Raw genomic sequence first — 25244 nt, 5'->3', positions numbered from 1 at the left:
TCAGCCTGATTTTTGATAAAAAGACGGGCAGGGGTGGGGGGGAAGCATTAAAAAGCAGAAAGCACAGCATTGTTTTTAAAAAAGAAAGAAAGAAAAAACACTATGCCTGTTTTTGTCTCTTCCAGCCCACGTCACTGTCATTCCTGGTGCAACATGGGACATGCAACGCTAGAGGCCCTTTGTACCATGACCATGAAAACAGGTCCTGGTAGAGAAGGCAGCAATCAGCAATTGCTGATTTTTTTGGAAATATTTAGCATTCTAGGAATGGAGTGTAGGTTTTAATATTAAAAATTCAATGTCTGCACTCATGTACGCTGCATATTTCTAGAGTTTATCCAGTGACCTATGTGGGTTCTATCCAAATTTAAACCTCTGCCAGACAGCAGATACTGACCTCCATTTATTACAGAAAAAAAAAATCCCCTTTTCCCTTTTGTTTATTTTAAAGTGACTTAAAGTTATATGGCTAATAAACTAACACATTTTGTTTTTTGGTTTACCCATAAGTAGAAGCAGTAAGAAAAGTCCTCGGGCAAAGGAATATTCTGCATACTGATTTTACATTAGGAAAAAGAAAGGTTATGAAAATTCACAAAAAGGTAAGCACAGGCAGCTCAGGAAAGGCCAAAGTCAAGTCTCACTACTCCCTCTGAGAAGCACTTTGTGCCCAGAGCCCTGCTGACCTCCCAGCCAGGGGTTAAGGGGTTATTTACAATAGGCAGACGTATGAAGAGCAGTACTTGAACAAGCACACAGAAAACAAAGTGATTCAGAATAATGCATTCCCAGGTGAGGAATAATTGCATTATTTTATATGTAATTATTTGCACACTTCATAAATTATGCTGTTTTAGCTGAAGACAAGATAATTCAAGTAACTCTTACAAGGTGAGCATCTGTCTTTCTAAGTATCCTCCGAAACACACTGATGGTTCTCTGGAATCTCAGAAAAGTTGACTTTTATTCCAGAAGTGGGGTCTCATTGCTCGGGAAGAAGTTGAAGACTTTTAACATAGGCACACTCTTTTACAGGCTTATGAATCCTTGAAGCTCAAAGAGCTGTGCTTTGGAGGCTTCTCTTTGTTCTTTTTCTTTCCTTTGCTGCTTGTGTTATATGTGGCCAAAAATAAGTAGACCTATTCAATAATTCTATAATCCAGTCTAACAGCTAGGCTGAAAGCTACAATCCAGTTGCCAACAAATTCTTTTATTTATAGATGATTTTTCCCTTTTTTTTTTCATTATATTTTTTAGCAGCACTCATCTGAAATAGAACCAATTTTTTCTGCATGGCATTAAGGCTGGGGGAGTCCTAGTCTTATTCAGCTACAGCTGTGTAAAGGTAAGATCACAAGCAGTGTGGTAGTGTGAAAATTCACTTGTGTGTACATATATTCAATAGCATTTGGTAGTTTCAATCAGGTTCTTTAAAGATGTTCTGTTGAGTAGCAATGGTTGAAGCATCTCAGTAAAGCTAAACTGCTGCTAAACTCCTCTGCTATGCTGCGGCCTGGGAATCTATGAGCAGATCCAAGATCAGATATTTCTTTCAGGCCATAATGCAATAAATGTTCTCTTTGTAGAATTACTGTTAATTTAGCTATTTTTAATGCAAAAAGCAAAGATGGCAACAGCCAAGTGACTCCATCTACATTTCACTGGACTTATGATATGCAGATTTGTACTGGTTATTCATAACGTTACAAAACTTTGCTCACAGTTAACTCAGTGACAAAAGCCAGAAAGTGCAGGAAGAGAGGATTATATTTTACCTTCCCACCGAATGGATGTCTAGTATGATAGGCAGATAGAAGAGTATTTGAAGAATTATTTTTTTCTCCTGTGTCTTAATTATCTCTAATGGTGCAATTTAAGTTACTGCAAAAGTTCTATAAAATACACAATATATTAATATTCCAGAAGGATATGAAATGTCACACCAATCTTAGATCTTTTTTTTCCATGTTCATATTATGAACATACCTACAGCATGTGGAAAGCATTCTAGAATAATATTCAAAACTTTATTATTGCCCAAGGAAAACAGGAAAAATTCCAAAGATCAAAATATTAGCTCTCTAATAAAAGCTGGGACAGAGTACTTGCCACTGGATACAGAAATGTAGAAAGGAAACTTGTTAATATTAAATAATGTCTGTTTTTGTAGCACCACCACCAGTATATCTATAAGGGAAAAAAAAAACTTCAGAACAACAATGTAAACTTTACCAAAGTCCATATTTTACACTCATTAAAGCAAAAATTTAAAGACAACTTCTTCTTTAAAAAAAGAATTACAACATAATTTGGGGGCTGAAAATGCAGAACACAATGGAGACAACAATGACAGTACAATTCTGTTTCACAGTGGTTTTGTTAACTTACATGGTTCTGCTCTGCCTTTCTGCATAATTTCACACTAATAGCATTTTTCTCTATGGTTTGCACTTTTGTTCAGATTTTCAGATTGTTCAGATTTTTACCACCTTTTCTGTTTGCATACTTAACAAGGATGTGGTGTTTCATGCCTCTGGGAGGTCGGATATAACTGAAGAGAGTTACGTGGCTGAATTTCTTTGACTCCTCTGTCTTTGACTCCTCTGCTGAAGAAATAATTGTGTTTCATGAGACGTTGAACCCTCCACTATAGGCACAAAAATATGATGAAAACATCCCTACCTAAACCTCATCATCTGAGATTATCACCCCACAATGCAAAAACACAGAAAACTGCTAGAAAGTCAGCTTTTAGCTTCCAACAGAGGGAAAAAAAAAAAGGAAATAAGAAATGTACTGGGAGGTGAAAACAAATGCTGTCAAAAGCCTATATTTACAAATGGATAAAAATACAAACATACTACTGCCTTTGTAATGTTGACGAAATGCGAGAAGAATCTGCGAGCTGCATAATGCCTTTGCTCTATATTTGATTACCAAAAACTTAAAAAAAAAAGACCAAAAGTAATCTCTTAAGAGTAGTGGATTGCATAGCCTCATATATAGAAGCTTCATTCTCTAGAGGCAGATGCAATCGGCAAATAGCTTCCATGTAGCCACCTCTGCTGATCTGAGGCACAGTGGAATAGTCTGTGATGATTTTCCTTTATTGATTTTTACACAAATCTTAATTGCACATTTCAAAAGTCTGTGATGATTAAGAATAAATACGTGTGGTTTTACCAGAAAAGAGTCAGACAAGGTTCTACGAGCCCTTTGAGGGATGCAGGATCTTTCCCGACGCAGTGCAAGGGCAATGACACATTCCTCCCAGTTTCGGGTGCTGTTTCCAACCCTTTCCGTCCCGCAAGTCTTGCAGGAGGGAGGTCACACAGGGAGGTGTCAGATGCCACCAGCATGCAGAGGAGCAGCGCGTGAGGCAGGCCTGGGGCAGGAGGACGCGGCAGCCGTCCTGGGCCGGCCGCGGCATCAGAGCGCTGAGGCGGTGAGCGAGTGGCCGCCCTCGCGGGCCGCCGGCATGCCCTTGAAGGCCAGTGAGGCCGGGATGTCGCAGCCGTGGGGCGAGAGCGCGGTGCCGCCAGCGTGCTGCCAGCCGTGGCTCGCCATGTAGCCTGACGGCGCAGCGCTGTACGTCATGTAAGGCGACACTTGCGCTGGGGTAGCGTATGGGGGCATGGCCGGTGCTGAGACGAAGCTGCCGACGGCAGAGAGACCGTTGGGTGCCTGAAAGGAAAGGGAAAAGTGTTTCTTAGAGAGCAAGGCCACAAAAGAAAATGGCGTTGGATATTGCTGAAGATTTGTGCAAGAGCCAGGACGTGGTGAAAGGATGAGAAGGTCTGCCAAGTGCTGCCACTGCTGTCTGCATGGCACCCTACCATGGCACTCTCGGGAGGCCACTAACCACCACGGCCCTTGATCTCCATGCTGCCAGGGCTCCTTTGTGCTTTGATCTTAAGACCAGTCCACGTCAGCCTGCACACCTTCTAGCACAGACACTGGTGTTTGATAGGGTGAGCAACTGGTGCCTGGGGACCGTACACCAAAAGCAATGAGGAACGACCAAGCCCTCCCTGATTCGCCCACTCCCTCCAGCAACCTGTTGCTTAGCGGCTCCTTGAGCCTACAGTTGCACCAGGTTGCTCCTGGTAATTATTTCGGTATCTCTCTCTCTCTTTGTCTCTCTGTCTCTCTGTCTCAGCACCTCAGTCCTTTGAAGAGAGTCCCACACATCAGGATGGGGTGTGCTGTAACGCTCGCTCACCTTTCCCAGATTTTCCATGGAGCATTGGCCAGCGCAGCTGGGCCCTGGCACATGGCCACAACAGGAAATGCTGTGGCAGTGTAAGGTGTGTGTGCAATGACCGCAGCCATTGCAGCAGCAGGAGAAATCGACCCCCAGGGCACCTTATGGCCCCAGTGCTTCAGCCCAAGCCCCAGGGGGTGGGCAGTGCTCAGGGCCTACGTGGGCAGGTGAGGACGTGGCTCCTCCCGCCACTGCTGCATGGGACAAGCAGATGGGGCATGGGAACATCTTAAACCCTTTGGCAACTGGTTGCTCAGAGCTTGAGTGTTATTGACGATGTCTTTTAAAACCTGTTTTCCAGATACTTGGGATATAACATTTAAAGTGTTCTTTGCTCAGAGCTTCTTTTGGTTTCAATGGGGCTTCTGTACGCGAAACAAATACAGGGCTGGGTCCTTTTCTGCAAACTGTTTTCCTAGGACCTGTTCCTAGGTCCTTCTGCAGGCTAAGGAGAAGGGTTTCTAGTTAAATAAAGAAGGGAGAGTCCTTCAGTCTACTGTGGTAGGATTTCACAATGAATGACTCCTTATTTAAATAAAAAAGTTCTGTGGTTTATTTCACACCCTGTAAATGCTTCTTCAGCAGAACAGGTACAAAACAAGATCATTTATCTTGCTCAAGTTTTTGTTTGTGTAGTGTTTATGTTTTAGGATATGTGGTGATTTTTTCTTCCCCCAGAAAAAAAGGTTTTCTATTTAAGCAAGGAGGAACAGGTACTAACATCGCAAATCACGTACTGTCTGCCATTTTTCCTAGAGAGGCTTAATCACTGAAAAGACTGAACCCAGTCTGCGGAGTGTAGAGCTGAAAAGGGAAAAAAGACTTTTTCTGCTAATATTTCACATACCGTTAACATATTTCACTCATTCAATTCCTGGCTGGATTGCACCTGCCTAAATTTCAAATATATAACTCTGTAAACTGCACTGGCCTGCTAACAGGCTCATGTGTGCAACTCACCGTTCCAGCAGCTGGATTATCCTCTCATTGCCACTTGGGAAAACAAGCAGTAATCCCACTGGAATCAATATAAACGTGTACAGCAATCTAAAACAGCAGGAGACAGTGAGAGCATTCCAGCTGTAAGCCTCAAATTAGTATATTAATTAATACAAAACATACAGCTGCAGAAGCAACATAGCTGTCCTTCCAAATCCATAAACACTTTGCTGAAGCTAAACTTGCCTTATTCTTTTGAAAAATCCAAATATGTGACCTGACCTTCAGCTGCAATTATATATACCCTACTGTGCCCAGAATTGTGTGTTAGCCTCAGCCCTAAATATCCGTGTTTGCAACAGTACTACAGTACTAATTAATACCAACCCTCAAATAATTTTACTGTAATCTAATACACTTCTTATGTCACAAGGATAATAATTTGATTGAATCTACCGAAAACTAAAACCTACAGTGTTACAGGTCCTAAGAAGCTGCTATTCTCCATGCTCTACCAATGTGTAAAATGTTCTTCGGCAAGATGTGAACCAAAAAGAGAAAAAATAGATCACCTCTCCAATTATCCTAAGACTTACAAAAGCTTTTTCAACAAGGCAGTAGAATCATTAGAGCTATGTTTAACACTGAGACATCAAGAGTCACAGGCCAAATGATTTATGCAAGGAGGAGAATTGCAGAAAGCTTCAGTGATTGCTGGAGGGAGAAGAGTCAGAAGAGTCTTGGTAGAGCCTCGGGGCTGGCAGCCAGCACAGGGCAGTGAGTCAGTACCCATGCTCAGACTTCCATCCCTCAGCACTCAGAAAAAGACCTTTAGTCTCTGCACGACCATCCTGCTCCTCCAGGCTTGCTTGGGGGTCCAAAAAGCCTCTTGCCCACTCCAGGTAGACTGGCACCAACAGCAAGGACAAGGCTCTGCCTGGAAACCCTGCATTACATTGCAGTCTTCATCACATATGGCCATATAAATATAAAATATATTACATAATTACATAGAATATATATGTATACATATATACACACACATGTTATGTAATATATTTTATATATATATATATGCTATACAGCCTACAGTTGGATGCTCTCCAAGCACTGGTGCTTCCTCTTGGAGAGGGCAAACTCTCCATCGTCTCATCTGAGGAAAGAGTAAGTGCTTACACTATGAATGAAAACACTCATTATGCTGCTTCCTGCCAAGTCAAAATGCTGCTTGATGCAATCACCTGACCAAGCTACCCCACCATGCCAAGAGCGTATGGGTGATGGCATGAGTAGGGCAGCTTTTGGTCCTGTCCAGTCCTGAACTTTGTGTCCAGGCAGAAACATCATGAGAGCCAATGGCTGTGTCTATACGTTCTTCTGCTGTGAGAAGGAGCAGTATCACCTCAGGTCCATATGGCCAACCTCGCACCTGACTTTTCCACACAGCCTGGCAGGACGGTGCCTGGGCTGTGCCATCTTTGGACTCACATCTGTTCACACGTGGACACAGGCCGCAATGTGGCAAGGAACATGACAACATGTCACTCAGATGCCAGCATGACACTGCTTCAGCCCATGTCCTGGCCTCCTGCTGCTCGCACAGCCAAAGCCCCGGGGCTTTCTCCTGGACCACAGCTCCAGGACTGACCACTTTGCACAGCTGGCACTATTTCCTGAACAGCTCACCTTAACAAGTCAGATATTATCAATACATATTTATGTTCAGATACATATTTATGTCCAAAAAAATATATCTTCACCTTCTATTTATTGTTATGTGGCATTCCTTAGTATTATCTCATACCAGTAAATGGATAAACAAATAAATAGATAAATAAATAAATATGGTTCTGAACTATAATTGATAGAAAAATACTAGTTTATTACTGCATTACACTGATAGGACTGCTTGGGTTGCTATTTACAAAACAGGGGAGAATTGGCTAAAGATGCTCTAGTTTTTGTAAGAGCAAAATGTAAAACAAACCATTTCCTGATTTATAATGATTAGGGCAGGATGTGGAGCCACCACCAGCTCTGATCTGTTCAAGGCCCCCAATGCCTGAAAGCTATTTTCTCTGTCTCCCTGGTTAAATGAATCGGTCTTGTTTCAGTTCCAGTTTTCACAAGCTTTCCATGCAAAACCACAATGATCTGAATTCCAATAAGCTACTCCTGCAAAGCAAGTGGCACTGGGCTGTGTAAGAACTGGCCTGACACAGAGCTGAGGGGATAGCTACAGAAGTAAATTCAGCAGGCTGATTTCCACTAGTGAAGAATTTGACCCAATAATTTTAGCTGCTAGAATTTTTACTTCTTTGGGTACAATGCATATGTTATCAGAGAGGCTGAATCTTGCCCATCAATCTGGCACTTTTTACAAACATGACATCCACTTAAAATAAATGGAAAGGCTTGAATTCCACATTCATGTACATCCTGGATGAATAATTAAGCCTGCAGTATTTCAGTCAGAGGAAATGAACACCAAAATCTAAACATTCATAATTAGGAGTGCAAGAACCCCCATGATGTTTATGGATTTGCAGAACCCTTAGAACTTAAGTGCAGAGTTTCTTGAAGCTTGTTTTTAAGTTCTATAAATATTTTTTTTCTTAATTTAAAACATTGCTTTTCAGGGGAAATTTAATTTTTAAAACAAACAAATAAACATGCAGATCTAACTGAACAAGAGCCTCTACTCTGCAAAAGATAAGGGTTCCTGCCTGAAAGTACCAACTATCCGGTTTCTACAACAACAAGAGGGAAAGATTTGCTTTGAATTGCTGCTTCTATCAATGTTTCAAAACAACTCATGGAAAAAAAGTATTTCCAAATTTTAGAGTTGTGCTCTATATGTAGAAAACATGACCTTCTAGTGATTTGAAAATTCAGTTAATCATGTTCGCACAAAGCTACCTGCAAAATAAGAGCAGCCAGAGCAGCCACCCGATGGGGTTACTGCTGATATACACCAGGGCAAGAGAAAGGAATATCCAGGCCAGAACTGGGTACAGAAAGTGTCACATTATATAGTATAAATTATGCTGCAAAAACAAATGGGCTACATCCATTTTCAACAGCAAAGATTCAGTTTTAACTGAGGGAGCTTCTCATTTAGATGCTCTTTGGTAAAATCCTAAGTAGGGGTAGGAGGGCATGTAATTTTTGTTTTCTGTCTCTGTGGCATCTGGGGCATGGATTTGGGGGTTTGTTGGAGGAAACCTTCCATACTCTCCTTGGGGGAGGACAGGAAGCAAGTCAAGACTCAAGCTTATGTGGTAATGTTTTTTTGGAACAAATAATTTCCATTAGCTTTCTAGTCTCCTAAAAGTCAAAACAGTTCCTCTCCAAGGCAGAGATTAATCCCCCTCATACTCGCTGACTTCTGCTGGGAGGGCAACACCAACAGCTCTCTCTCGCTTTAAGAGGAGAATAGGTAAAAACTTCTGAACAAACTTCCCACACAATCCATTCCTCGCATCAGACTCAGATTTCTTTTTCTGCCTTGGCTATGTTAATACCAGAGTAAATTCTACTTTTGAACATTGCAGTTTAAATTCAGATTCAACTTGTAATTGATTGAAATTGTTTTGTTTGATTTCATCCCTCTCTCTACTTTTTCTGTTCCTCCTTTTTTTTTTTTTTTTTTGCTAGAGCTGTATTCTGAGCACTAAAACTATAGCCTGTCCCTGTGATCCCTTCCCTTTCGGCTATGAAATGTTTCAGAAAAGCATCCAACTTCACCCATTTTTTGCAGAAATAACACTTAAAATCATGAAGCTTCATTTAAATCAGGTACTACCAATTGCAATAACATGAATGTTCTCATTTCAGGTTTACGTGACTACAAACAAGAGCGGGCTTGACCTCGCAAGGGGATACACTTCTGCTGCGTAATCTGACTTTAAAGTAAGTGTCCAAAAAAAGAAATATTCTTATTTTGAAATAATTATTTTCAATTATTTGAAGAACTAGACCATTGAACAGAAGTTGCTGCAGTATCTTATTATTTAGATGAAGAGTCAGAGTTTTGTAGAAATATTTTGATTTTTTTTTTTAATATTTGAAACACTTTAAAAGGTGTTTTGGTGGAAACAATATTGGCTTCAAGATCAAATTATCTAATTCAACACCACCAATGAGCCTGGACGGTGACCGCTGGAACCAGCAGAAGCTCTGCCCATGTCAAGTCCTCAGGAGCGGGCCACTCAGGAGCGCCGTTGCCGTTTAATTTGCGTTTCTCAACTCTGTCACTGGCATAGATGGAACAAATCCTTCCCGATCAGCAAAGATTGCCTTTATTCTCCAGCACAGAGCCTCCCTCTAAAAGCAAACTAAACAAAAACTAAGCAAACTAAACAAAAACTAAGCAAACCTACGGAGGTACCGCCAGGAAGCTGCTGGCAGCAGCAGCCCTCCAGCAGGAGCGTTGGCAGCAGCCTTAGGGGCTGGGACGCTACCGTAGCTCCACACACAGCCACACTCTCACTGCTCATTTTTCAAAACGAAAAGCTTAAAAAATTTCTGCAAATGCTGCATGTGCATCAAATGTACTGAAAACCGTCGAGAAGTAGCTAGTTTTTCCCATAACAAGGGAAAAAGCAGAGCAGAGCTGAAGGTCTAGTTGGCTAATCGGAAAAACAAATTGCCTTAAACACCCAGGGAACGTCTAATGTTCTTAGCTATGTGCACATAACGAGTCAAAAAGGGTATGGTAACATGACGAGGAGCAAACAAATGCAAACTACAGACATGAAGGAAGCAAACATGCTAAATCTCTCTTTTTTAATTAGAAGTTAAAATATGATTTACAAATCAAACCGACATATGGGATCCCAGGGGAAGAGTAAACAAATTTTCCAAGTAAAATATCAGCAGCTGACATGTAATGGAAATCTCACTTAGGAAAATGGCATTACCTAAAGAGGTAATGAATATACCTATGTCTCTTTTAACCTTTTAAAATAAATAGCATTAAATACTATTGAGACAGAGATTGCCATTAACTAAGTTAGAGGTAAATTCTGAAGCTGCTATTCAATCCTTCAGCATCAACAGGAAAAATTACATGATCCTACAAGCATTCATTTAGATCAGTGTTCTGCTAGAATTAACGAGCTACACAAGTAAATCAAAGTTACCTGAAAAATGCGGGTGTAATGAAGGGAGCACTCAGAAAACTTCTCCAGCTTATGATTACGCTCTTCATTATTTTTTAAGAAAAAAAAAAAAAAAAGTAATGAGCTTGCTAAGGCAAAAAGATGTATGTGAATAACCTAGTCAGAATTGATCTCACAAACAAGTTTGTGATGATTTTTATAGTCCTGCAAAATTTTTCTCCAAAATTCTTTTCAGAGCTGATTCTCAGAGTTTGTCCTTATGCTTACATGAATGAGTTTCTTATACTGAGCGTGTTCCCACTTCCAGTTTCCATTAATTTTAATTTCACAGCAAGCAGAATACAACAGAACAAACTCTGAAAAATGAAGACATTTTCATTAAATGATTTCAATGTCTAAAAGACCTTAAGCAGAAGTGGGGAACATTCTGCAGTCAGTATTTCTTCAAAATATTTCTGCAGGATTATTTCTTCAAAACTTATGTCTTCATTTCCAGCAAAGACTGGGGAGTGGCAATATGCTTGAATCAAGCACTTTTAAAAAATCTAACACACAGGCAAGAGACCCACATTTACTCTGTTGCTCCGGGGAGTAGCCCTGATTCCCAGGATTTTTGAAAAAAGAAAGAAAAATCTTTCACAATCGGCAGTTACAGGATTCCTTTTTCACTATCATACGGAGCAAAGTCTGCAATTTTACTTGGGGTTGGGGTTAAAATGTAATTACTTGCATGCTTAAATGCTTAAAAGATTGATATATTAATTAGCCATCTATTCAACAAATATGTCTTACTTTAATGTTATTTTTACAGCATTTTTCCTCTCACTAAATTCAGTAGTCCTTGAATTACAGTGTGCTGCATGAGATTCCCACGTTACTTCCTTCTAAAATAAGGCTCATTCTCCTAATAATGAGCCAGTTGCATTCTCTATGTTGAATGTACTTTTTAAATAACTTAAAGTTGTTTCCTTTACTTATAGGCATCCCCAGCTGCACTGAATAACACAGAAATCAGATAGGATCAATTGAATGCTTTAACTATAGCTGCAACGTGCGTCAGGATCCCTCTTAATTACATTTGCTTATCAAATCCTAAATCTCAGCTTCTTCAGGGAAATAAAAAGACATTTTTGGAAATAATAATAACTTCAAGTTACACGTCACTACCAATTCTTTCCTAAAGGAGCCAGAGGCATTTTACATCTTCGTCCAGACAAACTACAACAGAAACAAAAGTTAAAAACCTCTTTCTTAAAGACTTAAATAAAATAGACCAATGAAAACGCTAAAAAAACATCAGCAGAAGAAAACCAAGGCAAGGCCAGGTGAGCAAACTCCCCTAACTATAGCTACATAGTTTGAGAGCAGATTTCCATGGTATTTCGCCTTTGTTTGGGCAAAATCTGAAGTCATGCAGAGATATTTTACAATTAAATACACTGAAAAGATTAAGCATTTGTTGTTTCTACACTGATGATTAAAATACAATGTGTTCAGCAAAAGGTTCTATGGAAAATACAACCTAAATATAACATAACAATATATTAAGAGTTATTTAAACATGGAGTTATTTAAATGAAACTGAGGTTGTTGGAAAGAGATATGACAGGGAGACCTGAAAGAGACTCTGCCAGCTACAAAAACTGCCGCAAAGATATGTGCTGCAAAAACACAGCGTTAAATCGGTAAAATCCCCACTTTGTCCTCCAAGCAAAAGCCAAATGGTGTTCCCCTTTCCCTGCCGAATCTCCACCACTGCGGAGGCAAGTATAGGTAGGCTGAGAAGTTAGTGGGGTGAAATTAACAGCCCGCTGATTATGGAATAGCCACCACCATTTGACCAGGAAATCCCTAAGAATTGATGGACTGCCAAAACAGTCATAAATCCAAACACACCATACAGGCTTTGCCTATTTTCCACTGCACTGCAAGTACCAGAAGACTGAAGAGATGGACTCCTATCTAATTCCCGTGCTTTTGACACTGCTGCTTGACCATGATAGACATCTCCCGCCAGCTGCTTCAAAGTCCACAGTCTTGTTAGTCTGAAAGGAGCTCTGGACCTGTTGGGGGCCGTTGAGCAGAGGGTGCTCAGGGTGCAGACTGAGTGTGGTTGTGCCATTCACTCACCTCTCTGACTTTCTTTATTAGTCTCATCCGGGTGGAGTGCCCTGGAGCCATGTGGGTGGGTGGGCAGGGCACTGTGTTTTGGCCTTGGAAGCAGGTGGCCAGAAAGAGGCAGGTCTCACAAATGGGGTTCGAATGGGGTGCCATCCACATCACCTGGGAAGGAATTGGGTGCAGGTAGTGGGATCAGCTCATGCCCCTCACCCACAACATGCAACGACATGGATGCCTAGAGCTCAAGGAAGCCACTTTGGTGACTAAATAACAAGAAGAAGCGATCCTCAGCAGCTTAACACAGAACTAGATTGTCCTCAGGCAAAGGACTCTTGCACCAGAGAGGAATGTGGCTAAGATTCCTGCTCGGTATTATGGCAAGAAAGCCAATGTGCACCTCTCCTCAGCATCCCACTGGGAATGCGTGTGGAGCGTAAGGTCTTGACCACTATCACGGAGGAATTCAGCACAGTCATATAACAGGAGTGTAGAATACAGGAGGCTACATAGGTAACCCACTAGTGAAATTTTGCAATAAATGATCTGTGTAGGAGGGTCATTTAATTGGCTGTGATGTTTAAAACTAAATTTTCATTTGACTCACAGAAAACTTCCCATATTTTGTGAGTTTTAAGAATAGCAGGTGAAAACAATTACAGATGCTTTGGCCACCACATATACATTTCATTTGTTCACCTACAATCAAAGATCAGGAACTTAAATATTTACATTGCCTACATTTTCTATGCAAGTAATTGTCCAGAATTGCACTCACAATTATTTGCAATCACTTGCCCTAAAAGGGAGCCTTCCCTTTTATGCCATAAGCACATGGAGCTCATGATCCCCTAATCAGAAAGCAACCAAAGCCCAGGGAGTGCTACCCCAGCAAGGCTGAAAAGTCAGGCCGCAAACAGCTGATGAAGTTTTGCTGAGACAGAGATGAAGTAGTTGCTGCTTTGGGTTCTGTCCAACATGTCAAAGGATAGCTTCACTCAAACCATGTTCACAAGCCTCTTTTAATTAGGAAGAGCATTTTCAGCAACTCCAGTGGTTTGGGATCAGGCCTCCGAATGGCTCATCATTTCCAAGAGCAAGTTTGCAAGAACCACTTGCTAAGTTACCAGCTTTCTTTTCTCTTTTTCTTTTTTTTTTCCTATTAATAAGTATCAGCTCCCTTTGGCAAAGCACATCTACTTCCTGCAATGCAAACATTTTTCTGAAAAAAATATTTCCAACGCTATCTGCCTCTCAACAAATTAGGTAGGGATATAATGCAGATCTGCTGCATTTTCAAGTGCATTAAAATGCAGATTGTAGTTCTTTCAGTCTGTACATCCATGTCGTTAGTATAGAAAGTCACAAGCATGAGGTTTCTGAAAAACGCATTTTAAATATGACATTTATTGTATGTTTTCATTTCAAATACAAACTAATCTTGTGTTCTGCATTTATTTTACTTCTGCAGTGATTTCAATTAGTTGTTTTTAACTGCAGTCATCAGTATAAAGTGCTTAACACATAAAATACTCTGAATATTCATCTTCTGTATGAGTAATATAGTTGTATAGAAGCCTTTCCTCCATACGACACCACATGTGTCTCTGTATATGAACTGCATGTAACTGCGCTCTGAATACAAAACGTGTATGACCTAAAACTGTCATGCTCTCAGCAAAATCTATTTTCCTTTTCAGCTTGCCCAACTCACAGCTGCAAAGCTGTTTGACTAGAGAAATGTGTGCAAATGATGCACTGGGAAAATATAATACAGTCACTTACATATAAACGACAACTTGGGACATCAGGTAATTAAAACTGAAGAGAAACTTTACAAGGCATCTCTGTGATTTCCTGTGGAACTATCGGTACAAAATCACAGTTTGCCAGGCAAAGCTTCCAAACTCCAAAATCCCAAATACAGGATGACTTTGCAAACAAAGGTCCCAGAGACACTAGGAAATTAATAATATTTAAAGCAAAAAATGTTCTGCATTCAAGACTTCAGCTTTGCGTTAAGTGAATGTGACAACATATTGCTCGGATGAAAATAGGAATTCTTGCTGCCTCCTTTCCCAGGCAGAGCTTCCAATGATGTGTGGGGTAAGGAGCAAAATGCAGCGTTCGAACTCGTCAGGGATCAGCCTTCGCTGTTGCTGCTGACAAGGGTGGGAGTTTGGTAAGAGTTTAGCCTTAACAAAAAAAGGCTACAGAAGCTGGTGTGTTAAAACAAAGGTATACGGCTTAAAAGAGGGAATCACATAGATATAATTGGAAAGTAAAAAAAAAAAACTTGCTCTTTGGGCTCATTTTTTTTCTAGGTTTTCTCTTACAGAGGGAGTTTCCAGGGCATTTCTTGAGAAGTTAAACAATATCTGCCACAGCTAAGCCTGGCAGAATAAGTCCTTCAGGCATCTGTCAGCTCTGGAACTATTTACTCGCTGTGAGAAGCAAACCTGTGTTCTTGAACAGTGCTGATGCTTAAAACGTATTGCTGATATTAGCGAGAAAGAGCGGTTTTCCGCATCACCCACGTGAAACCCCTTGGTAAGGCACCTCGCAGCCGCTTCCCGCTGCTCTGGCTCGGGTGGGAAGCCTGCGTGAAGCCTCGAGCTCAGCTCCCCGCGGCTCCGCTCCCGGCGCAGCTCACTGACCCTGACTCTGGTTACACACGCAGAGAGGAGCGAGAGTGACAGAGGAGCCACTTCTCTTTTCCAGGGCACCTTTATGCCAGGGCATCAGCTTTTGTAAGACCAGAATTTTCTAACAAGCTTTGCACAAAGGAGATGAGGAAAATGGCATTTATCCTGTAAGCCCTGAGACAGAGCCTATTTCACTATAGTCCTCCTGGCACGTAAATCATGACCGCGGTTTCCCTGTGTTCCACCATTCCAGATACCCGTCTGCTAGATCTGGATAAATGAACCAATGTTCTTAGTTGTCCCCATCTTATCTATATTTACATCCAAAGCAGCACACGCTGCAAGGGACTACGGGAAGGTCTGAGGCATTTCCGAGGCTTTGGGGCTGGTTTAACTGGCACCCAGACCCACTGGGCTTCTGTGACCAGCAAACTCCCAAGCCAGCAAGAATTCAATTTATGAATTTCACTTTGGACCTTGTTGGAATTATTCTTTATAGCTACAGGAATCCTGTAAAAATGAAGAAAATCACATTTTTCCCATTCTTATTTGACATTTATTTTCTTTGAATGTATTCTAAATTAGCAAGGAAGTGTACTTATAACACATTAAGCAAACAATGTATATGTGAATGAATTATCTGAATAGCCTGCTCTATGCATTAGAAGCTTCCAAAGCCAAACACTACCATTTTTAGGTTGTGTGGGAATCCTCTCTGTATTATTTTTAATGTGAAAAGTAATGAAAATTACCTTTCAGGTTTCCTGCCATTTCAAAACCTCTGTGCAATTTATTATATTAATGTTAATTTTTTCCCTTTTTCAAATAGTCCATATGTTTAAATTACATATATCAGGCAACCTTTTAGGCTGAATGAAACTTTGAACTAAAATTGGTATTAACAGTTAAACAGTGATATATTCTGAATAAATAAATAGTGAAAGCAAAAATAATGAAAGAATTAAACAAGTCTAAAAAAAAAAGGGTTCCAACATCAGCATTGAAAATAATCCAATTTCTATAACATTGTTCCTCAAATTTCTGCTAAGGCAAATGTGATTCTAACAGAGGCAATAGTTTATAATCCATGAGCCAGATCCTGTGAACACTTCCACAAAATCATTCACTTCTGAAAGTTACACATGTGCAGAAGGCCCAGATTGGAGTTTATGACGACACTACAGCCACAGTACAGCTGTTCTTAGCAGGTTAATGACAAGATACTTCCATATTCTCAGTAAGATTACTAACACATTTTTTGTTTTATTTTTAAAGAAAAACATGGAAAGTTGAATATTTATTTCTAAACCAAATTCTATCTTCTATTTCACAGTAATGGCTATACTACATAATACATTATCTGTGATAGGAAACGAATGGAATAATAAAGGAATAATAGTGCAGCAATAATGGAAAACAAACAGGGTATCATTAAGGCCTGCACATTGTTTGCAAGGTGATACAGGTAATAAAATGGTTGTTCACCTTTGAGGCCTACAACATTTCCTATGCTACCTTAATTCATCTTTTTGAAAGCATTTGCTTAATGTGTGCTAAAAATATTGATTTTGAAAAGATTTTGATTGATTTTATTTCATCTACTCTCAGCACCAAATTTCAGGCATGGAGCTCTCTTCACCATGGAATCCAAAATCAGTCATCGAGCTTCAGCAAACATGTCTCAGAATTCTGCTCTTGAATGGTAACATGCTAGACAGAGATGGAAGTTTTTCCTTGAAACAATTGCAAGTATCACAAAAGAACAGCTGGCAAGGGGATAGTACATTTAGAAAAAATACTTTCATTGAGTGGAAGCATTCCCCAAACCTGAGCTCTCTCCATGAGTAACAGTTAAGTCTTTTATAGCTCGTCTCCTGGCATGGGATTTGATTAGCAAGTACAAAGATTTAGGCGGGGATTTATTAAGTAACAGTTATACCGTGCTGTAATTAAAACGTAGGAAATTCGCAGTCTACTTAAGCGTTTAAAAATACTTAATGTAGGAAGCAATTACACCTCATTTTCAAATTATTCCCCTGCCTACGGTGCTCGCCGCAGAGAGCGCGCTGGAAGGAGGCGGCGACACGGCGGGGGCCGTGGCCGCGCGGCCGCGCTCCGCTCCGCTCCGCAGCGCTGCGCGGGGCAGCGCGGAGCCCCCGGCGCGGCCGCGCCGCTCGGGCCGCCCCGGCGCGCGCTGCAGGTGCCCGGCGCTTCCCGGGTGTCCGCGCTCGCGCCGGGCTTCGGGCAGGGCGCCCGGCAGGGAGCAGCGCCGGGGGCTGCCGCGGCCCTGCCGGGCACCCGCAAGGGCGGGCGGGCCAGAGGGGGCCCGGGGTCTCCTCTGGCTGCTTGTGCTGCGGGAAGGGAGAGGAGAGGGAAGGAGGCAGCGAGGCGCTCTCCCGTCTCCCTGCGGACTCGTCGGCGAAGCAGCCGCTGCAGGAAGGCCGGAGCGGCCCGAAACCAGGAGCAGCCGCGGCGCGGTGCCCACCCCTCGCGCCCCCATTACCTGGCTGTACTTGGCCTCTTGCTCCAGGGAGCTCTTCTCCAGCCCGTTCACAGCGTGCTGGGCGGCGGGGAAGCTGCTCCGGCCCAGGCTGCTCCATTCCTCCACCTTGGGGCTGGGGTACGGCGATGTGTCGCTCACTGCGGGGGAGCAAAGCCGGAGTTAGAGGCGCAGTTTGCTCGGGCTGGACGCGGCTCCTTCCCTCCACCCGGTACCTGCCCTGGGGAAGCAAGGAGGGCTCCGGGCCTGGGGCCCTGCGGGGAAAGGTTTGCGGGGCAGCGCTAAGGGGGGAATCTCTCCTTTGCCCCTCATTCCTCAAATGCATCTTGGCTGAACCTCTGGGCACCCCTCGGGAGAATCTGCTGATCCCTTTGCTTTTCTTCCCTACAGTCGACGGAAAGCTTGGAGCTGGCCTGTGTCGCGTCGCAGCCCTGGCTGGGCAAAGCTGCCCGCTGTCACTTGTCCCCTATATGTTCCCAAGATGTGTTTATGGGAATATGTGTGTGCGTGCGTGTGTGTGTGTGTTTGTGCGTGGGGTCAAACGATATCCCTCATTAGAGGGAACACTGACACGGCTGAAGATTGAACCAGGCTCCAAAAATAAACTTTCTGAGAGAAAAATAGAATAAAATTAACAACAACAAAAAAAAAGGGGGGGGGGAAGTTTCAGAGAGAAGTCCCGTGCTTTCCGCACACACCAGCAGTGCCCCGGGAATAACGGGCAAACTCCGCGAGCACCGGAGGGAGCCCTGGGGGCGCAGCGGGGGGTTCTCCGCGCCCGGCCGCGGCGCAGCCCGCGGGGCCGCCCTGGGAAACGGCCTCCTTCACTGCAACGCCGCCTCGCTCGGGCCCTGGCCGAGGCGGGGGAAGGCACAAACCCGAAATTGTCTTAAGAAACTGAACTCTCTCGGTGAGCGCCCCTTTCTGCTGATCTCACACTTTCCCATGAATAGGGGCTTCCTTTCCGTGTCAGTAAGGTCAGTTTATCCTATAAATCAAGGGCGAGCAGCCCCCATCGGCGGCATCGGCCGCTCAGCAGCCCCGGCTCTGCCCGGGGAAGGGGAGGGGGGCGAGATCTTACACTGCAGAAAGACCCTTGCAGCTCCCGGGTGCAGAAAGACGAGAGAAAGAGACACCTCGGCAGCCGGCAGCGCCGTCCGAGGCCTGCCCGTGCTGTTAGTAAGCGAGGAACTCGCTGAAAACCTCCCCATTTGTTCTCATTCCTCGCAACGTTCATTTGCAGCACTACCTCTCTCTGCCACGGAGCAGAGACTGCCTGGCGTGTATGTGCTAAACTCGGCTCCTCAACGCATTTGTTCGTGAATATATATACATATATATGTGTGTATTTTGCTTGAAAAAAAAACTTTTTGGTTGAAATGTGTATATGTTATATATATAGTATATATAAATTATTTTGCAATGCATAAAGGATCAGTTTGTATTTGAATAGCAATTTGCTGCTGGAACTGGGTTGTTGCTGTCAAAATGCAATGAAAACAGAAATCAGCTCCCCCCACCCCGCGCTCCTTCTGCTAACTGGGAGGGAAGAGTGGGACACAGAGATCGCTGTAGGGGAAGGTTATTTTAGACTGTTGTTTTAACCACATTCACTGCTAGTTCACTGGCAGAAACAGAAATGGAAAAAATGTCCCTTTCTTTGCGGCTGGGAAAGGCGACACAGTTTCCAGCCAGAATAAGAGAAAGAAGCAGGAAAGGATAAAAGAAGCAAATCTTCAGGGTTTCGTTTTCCTGGACCACCACTTCGGAGGAAAATAAAGCATCAGAGCGAAAGCAATTAGGTGACATTTGAACTTCCTGCCTGGGCAAATTTGGTCTGATTGCGAGAGTTTCTCGCTGACGCCGCGGAGCTTCTTTGCACCCGAGGCCAGCCGGGCCGAGCCGGGCCGGGCCGGGAGTGCGTGGCAGAACCGAGCCGGGATGGGCTGGGCCGTGCCGAGCGCAGGCTAGGGCCGTTTACTCCAGCCGAAGCTGCCACGTCTCTCGTGACGGCGCCATCGGCGACGCCCGGTATTTATTTAGCATTTGCTGCTAAACATGCAGCCCATCCCCGGGACCTCTGATTTGCCCGAGTGACAGGGCACGTTGGGGCTGGGAGGAACAGCCTGGCTCTGCAGTGCCTGGAGGCAGAGCGGTGAAGCCGTCGAGGAAGACAAGCCCTGCCCGTCTCACCTTGGTCCGTAATGGAGCGGATGCCCAGGATATCCGTGACCGAGTGCGAGGAGGGCCAGGTGCGGGGCATGGCCATGGCGCTGGGGATGGCGGCCACGCCGGGTGGCGTGGGCCCCTTGGCGCCGGCGGCGGCGATGGGGCTAGGGTACGAGTAGATGTGGTTGTAGGGCAGAGCCGGCTGCGGCGGCGGCTGGTGCTGCTTGTACGATTCATAGTGGTTCTGCTGGGACAGATTGCCGATCTTGTTGCGGAGGATGCGGCTGATGGAGCTGACCGAGGGCACGTTGTACTTGTCGCACACGCCGTCAGCCAGCAGGCGATCCCGAATCTCCCAGGCGAAGATGCCCGGGTCCCGTTGTTTGTAGGTCCGGATATGTTTCACCACCGTGGGGGTGGTGACCCGGGGCTTGCTGCCTCCGATAGCCCCCGGCAGGATGGAGCCCGTCTCGTTGTAGCGAGCCAGGATCTTGCTGACACAGCCGTGGGAAACGCGCAGTTGCCGGCTGATGTCGCACGGCCTGATACCCAGTTGCGCCAGTTCCACAATCCGCAGCCTGATGGCATTGGGCAGGGGTCTCCCGTTGACGAACACCCCTCCGAGCTGGTTCACTTCCCCAAAGGCAGGCTCTGCAAGCAAGCACACAAACACACCCGTTGGGCACCGAAGGCTGCAGAGGGCGGCGTCCGAAATAGCCGTCATTAAAAGGCAGATGTCACAGCCCGGAGAGACCCCTGGTCACTCCCCGCGCATATAATGGGGAACTCTCGAAATTTAAAAAGAAAGAATAAAACTATAGCAACAAATGTCAAAGCTCTCTGGACCGTGCATCAAGCATGTTCCAAAACAGTACATTCCAGAGATGAAAAATGAGATCGCCCCGCCAGACGAGTCAGCTTTATTGCCACAGGAAAAGGAAAATAAAGAAAAGAAAAAGAAAAGAGAAACGTTTTTCAAAGACGTGGGGGAGGGGAAGGAAGAAAAAGTACTTGAGGAAACTCTGCTAAATCTTGGGAGAGGCGAGGGCAACGCGGTGCTTCTGAAAGTCTGGTCGCGACCAGCTTTTTAAAACCCATTTCTGGTGCTGTTAGCGCCTCTCGCTTAACAGCACAATTACCCTAGGCTGTAAAACAAACGTGCTAAAATGTTAACTGCTCAGAGCGGTGTCAGGAATAATATACAACGTGCCACAGGCTCCAGCCGTCCACTCGGCTGCCATCCTCCCTCCTGCTCGCCTAATAACATTAATAATAAACCAAACAGTCATTAGCTCTCTCTGCTGCCGGCTCCTGGCCCTTAGTGCGTTCTTACAACGTGTAGGAACACGAGAAAAGTCAATAAGGGAGCTACGGCGGCGCAGGACGGCGCACGGTGCTCCCCCTCTCTTGACAGCACTTGAGCCCTCCTGCAGCTCCCAGCCACTTACCCATTCCTCTGAGCAGGACACCTCGGGGGCTTCCCTAAATCCCAAGCGGAGACCTAAGCACCAGGACGCACTCCCCGCTGCCTGCGCACCCGGCCGCTCTAGCCCGCGGGGCGCTCTGATTTCCACTGAGGAGGTTAGCAAGGGTGTGAGGGAAGAGGAAAGAATTAAAAAAAAAAAAAAAAAAAACGCACTACAAGGAAGTCTGCTTCTCGACGAGAGAGCCTTGAGTTCTGCATTTCAACCTCAGGGCAACGTGGGCAGGGCCGGGCTGGGCCGGGCGCCGCAGCCCCTCGCTCAGCCGAGCCCGCCCCGGGGGCGGCCCCGCCGCCAGACGCCCCCGGAGTGGCCGGAGGAGATGACAGACAGCGACATCCGCGGCCCTTCCGCTCCGCTGCCAGGCGAGCTCCGCACCTGGCTGCCCAGCGCGGCAGGAATCGCCGGTTAGTACCCGCCTGGCTTTAAGCTGCGCGGAAAGGGCCATTCCTACCGGGGCCGGGCTGCTCGGGGCTTGGCAGAGCATCATCCTGGCGAGTCCCGGCTCCTCCACGCGACATCGCCCTGCCGGGGCTCCAGGCTGCTGTGTGCACGGGCGGGTGCCCCGGTGCCCAGGGTGCAGCGCCGAGCAGCGCCGGGCGGCCCCGCAGCGCGCGTCGGGATAAGGGACGGGCTGGGAGGTCGTCGGGACGTAGAGCAGATAACCAGGGATTGCCCTGCCCGGGGCTTTCATGCCAGGAAACAACGATGTCTCGAACACGCACTGTTTCCACACTTTCATTTTGAAGATAATGGAGAGGGTTTTGTTTTGTTTCGGTTTGGTTTTTTGTTGTTGTTGTTGTTGTTTTGGTGGTGGTGGTGATTTTTTTTCCGTCGCCTTATTATAATCTTTAAATAAAGTGTCGTCGCCCCCCCCCCTTTTTTTTTTTTTTTGACTTGCGAAGAAGATTATTTCCAGCGGGAGCTACAGACAGGCCCGAAATCAGATGCATCTTCCCTTGCCCCGGGAGAAGAGGTAGCAGAACCCCAGCCGCGGAGATGCCGGTGTCCCCGACCGCCGAAGGAGAGAAGGTCTCGGGGTTTCTTTTAATCTCCATATAAAATATGGCACAGTGTTTAACTGTAAAATGTCAGCACCTTGCAGCTGATCTCAACCTTTGTCAAAGACACTACTACATATTAACAGTTAAAAGAAAAACAGACAAAGCTGGTAGGAATTAAAGTGCGTGTGGGTCATGGTGTGTTTGTGTATGTGGAAGGGAGAACGAGACGTGTTTGGTTTGGCATCGGGCGTACGGATCCTGCTCTGCCAGCTTGTGTGTGTTCCCCTTACATACATCCCCCATACATCATGTTACACACAGAGATCATAGGCTTCTCAGCGCCAGCCAAGAATTTATCGTGTTTTGCTTTCCAATGCTCTGAGAAATTTTATTTATTTGTTTATTGCTTTTTAAATCGAGTTTCGGAGAACCGGACTCTGTAAATGATTTTTTAAATAAAAATAAATAGTATATTGACTGGGGTGACTGTATCAGCGAGCAAAATATAAATTGGATGTTTCGGAGGTGTGTGAACCCCGTATGAAATTATTTTTAATGAAATATTTGTAAGGAATGTTTTTATAAAAAACAAATGAAATGAGCTGGATGCTGGAGCCTGCACGTATCTCACTGAATGTGCAAAATCGGGAGTAAGTCGGATACTACAGGAAATCGCCCAGAAATTAATGGCATGCCTGTGCCGGTTTTTGGTTTTGGAAGAAAAAAGGCAATCGTGACTCCTTTGCAGGCATGACCTTATTTGATTAGAATATCGGTAGATCATTTTGAGTCCTCCGCATTGGATTAAAACCCAACTTTTCTATGAAATTTCTATTTTTCTTTCCCCCGGAAAAGTGAGTCGCACGTATAGAATATCGCACTCATGCTTCTTCCCCAGCCCTGATACCATCACCTCCCTCCACGAGCAGATACGGTCTCCCCGAGGAGAACCCACGCCGCGCGGGGAACCTCGCGTGCATTTGCAAAAGCCAGAGCCTTCCTGGTATTTTGAGCTGACCTGCTTCGGCGGGGATTTTTAAGGGAGGAGTTACTGAGCTGGTGGGACGCAGATTCAGCATTTAATTAGGTTAATTATAATGTAATGAATGGCGGGGAACGCGTGTTGGTAAAACTTCCCGTCTTTACGAATATCATACTTCTTCCCGAAATACTGTCGTTAGACGGATCTCTTACAACTTCGCTCTTTTTACAGGTAGATGTCTACTGCCGTAGAGGCGCCAGGCTGTTGCCCGTGCCCCTGCCGCAGCTTTGCCTCTCGATGTGCCACCGCCTGCGCTGCAGAGACCTCCTATTCCTCCCTTCCTCCTATTCCTCCTTTCCTCCTATTTCCTCAGCTTGGCTCTGCCGACGGAGGTTGTGCTGCTGGGGGCAGTTTGCGTGAGCCTGGCCGGGACCCCTGCGGCTCCCCAGGTCACCCCACTGCTCCGACGTGACCCTGCTCTGCTCCCTCCCGCCCTGCTCAGGCCGCTTCTCTCCCCATCTGTGCCCGTTGAGCCCTTTGCCGTCCCCCCCCGCAGTGTCCTCCAACCTGCCTGCCCCCCCCATCCCACCCCTCCGCCGCGGAGCCCGCCTCTGATCTCCTGGATATTCGGTTTCTTTCCCTTTCTCAATGTGTGTTCCTGATGTGGTCCTGTCGGAAAACTTCGTTTACTCTACCCGGGTCTCTAGTGGTTTAAGGATAATGTTTATCAGAAGTGAACGTGCTCAACTTGTTTCCATTCAACTGCTGAGTGTGGGCTGAAATACCAAAGGTCACATCTACAGTGAGTCGGTAGAGGGCAGGGGGAGCCGAGAGGAATATGAAAACATTATAATATACAACAGCCTCTTGATCGCTTGTGACCCGCCTGGCAAAAAGAGTATTTTTTCAGGTACGCAATAATTAAAGAATTAAAGGTGAAGAACGAGGGGGTGAGGGAAGGGGGGGGGGGGGGGCGGAGAAGGAGTGCGGGGGGATGAGGAGCAGGGGGTGCCCCCGGCGGGGCGACGCGTGGCCGGACAGGGAGGGTCCCCACACGCGGGCGACCCGCGCTCCCACCGCGGGCTCCCTCGGGGCTGCGCAGAGTAAAGCGGAGGGACCGAGAGAGACCGGGTCTGGGGCGAGTTCCGAGCCCGGATCCCGCCTCCCAACTTCTGCTCCTGCACGGGGCAATGCCCAAGAGAGGGGCTGAGCTGCGCTCTCCTGGGCGATTCGGCTCGGGCCCAGGTCTCGTCTTTCCTTCTGCGGTGTCTCCTTTCGCGAGTGCTGCACCCTTCGCGGGACAGGAAAAAGGGAAGCGAGAGGCTGCTCCCTGTCTGCTCCCTGAGCTGGGCTCTCGCGCCTCTTCCCGTCCCCGAGATGCAGTCGGAGCGGATTTTCGGCAGGGATTCGCGGGTGCCGCCAGCAACAGCCGGCCGGTTCCCTCCCATTCGCGGCCCCAGCCGCCCCCTCCCCGCCTGGCAGAGGCTCCGCGGCAGCCCCGCTCCCCGCAGGGAGGCCCGAGGCCGCGGGGGTGGCCGCCCTGTCCCGCTTCCCGCAGCCGGCCGTGCCCCGGGCTCACCTCGGCGCTCCTTCCGCGCACAGCTCCCGTCTCCGCGCATCGCCCCGGCAGCCCCGCTCCTGCGCCAGGGGCTGTTCCCAGCCCGGCGGAGACTCTGCTGGGTTAGCGCCTCCACAGAGCTCCAGCTTCCTCTGCTTTCCCGCCGAAGGAAGGAAACAGCCAAATAAAACGTGACCCCCTTCCCTTTCCCAGCCCCTCTTTGAAGCTGCTGATTTTTAATGACTCTTTCTCTTCTTTCTTTATTTCTTAAGTAGGCTCTCCCTCTTCTTTCCCCCTCCCCTCCTTAATAGCTAAAGAGCTATTAAGGCAGAAGGATGCTTATACGGCGAGATATTTTTTGCAAGTACGAAAGCCTCCCTGTGACCCTTCTCGAAGGCCAAGGTGCCCTGCACGGTGCCAGGATTTCTCAGGGTGATGTGGCAAAGGCGCAGCCCCTGTGC

The 25244-nt window shown here is 45.8% G+C and overlaps 1 protein-coding gene across 1 annotated transcript; it reads right to left on the bottom strand.

The window, feature by feature from the left end:
• Positions 1 to 3429: 3429 nt before the first annotated feature.
• On the bottom strand, positions 3430 to 21760 carry PAX9 (paired box 9). Its single transcript, XM_088529375.1, has 4 exons — positions 21694 to 21760; positions 19783 to 20409; positions 17593 to 17729; positions 3430 to 3684 (listed from the first exon to the last, which is right to left on the bottom strand). The coding sequence occupies exons 1-4, from the start codon at positions 21758 to 21760 to the stop codon at positions 3430 to 3432; spliced, it is 1086 nt and encodes a 361-aa protein (XP_088385501.1).
• Positions 21761 to 25244: the final 3484 nt, after the last annotated feature.

The sequence above is a fragment of the Tinamus guttatus genome, unplaced genomic scaffold (genome assembly GCF_059628265.1).
Source record: "Tinamus guttatus ecotype Peru unplaced genomic scaffold, ASM5962826v1 Tinamus_guttatus_pri_ptg000327l, whole genome shotgun sequence".
In the NCBI taxonomy this organism is placed as follows: domain Eukaryota; kingdom Metazoa; phylum Chordata; class Aves; order Tinamiformes; family Tinamidae; genus Tinamus; species Tinamus guttatus.
Note: the sequence above shows the minus strand (reverse complement) of the source record. Positions and strands in the feature narration are given on the sequence as shown.

What these genes read in the sequence shown, in the direction of transcription:
- PAX9 (XM_088529375.1), bottom strand. Translation starts at nt 21,760, where the DNA reads ATGTCGCGTGGAGGAGCCGGGACTCGCCAGGATGATGCTCTGCCAAGC. An exon ending in CCGCTCCATTACGGACCAAG is followed by an intron (nt 17,730 to 19,782) that starts GTGAGACGGGCA and finishes GCTCCCCCGCAG; the next exon opens with TGAGCGACACATCGCCGTAC. An exon ending in AAGAGGCCAAGTACAGCCAG is followed by an intron (nt 3,685 to 17,592) that starts GTAATGGGGGCG and finishes CTTTCCTTTCAG; the next exon opens with GCACCCAACGGTCTCTCTGC.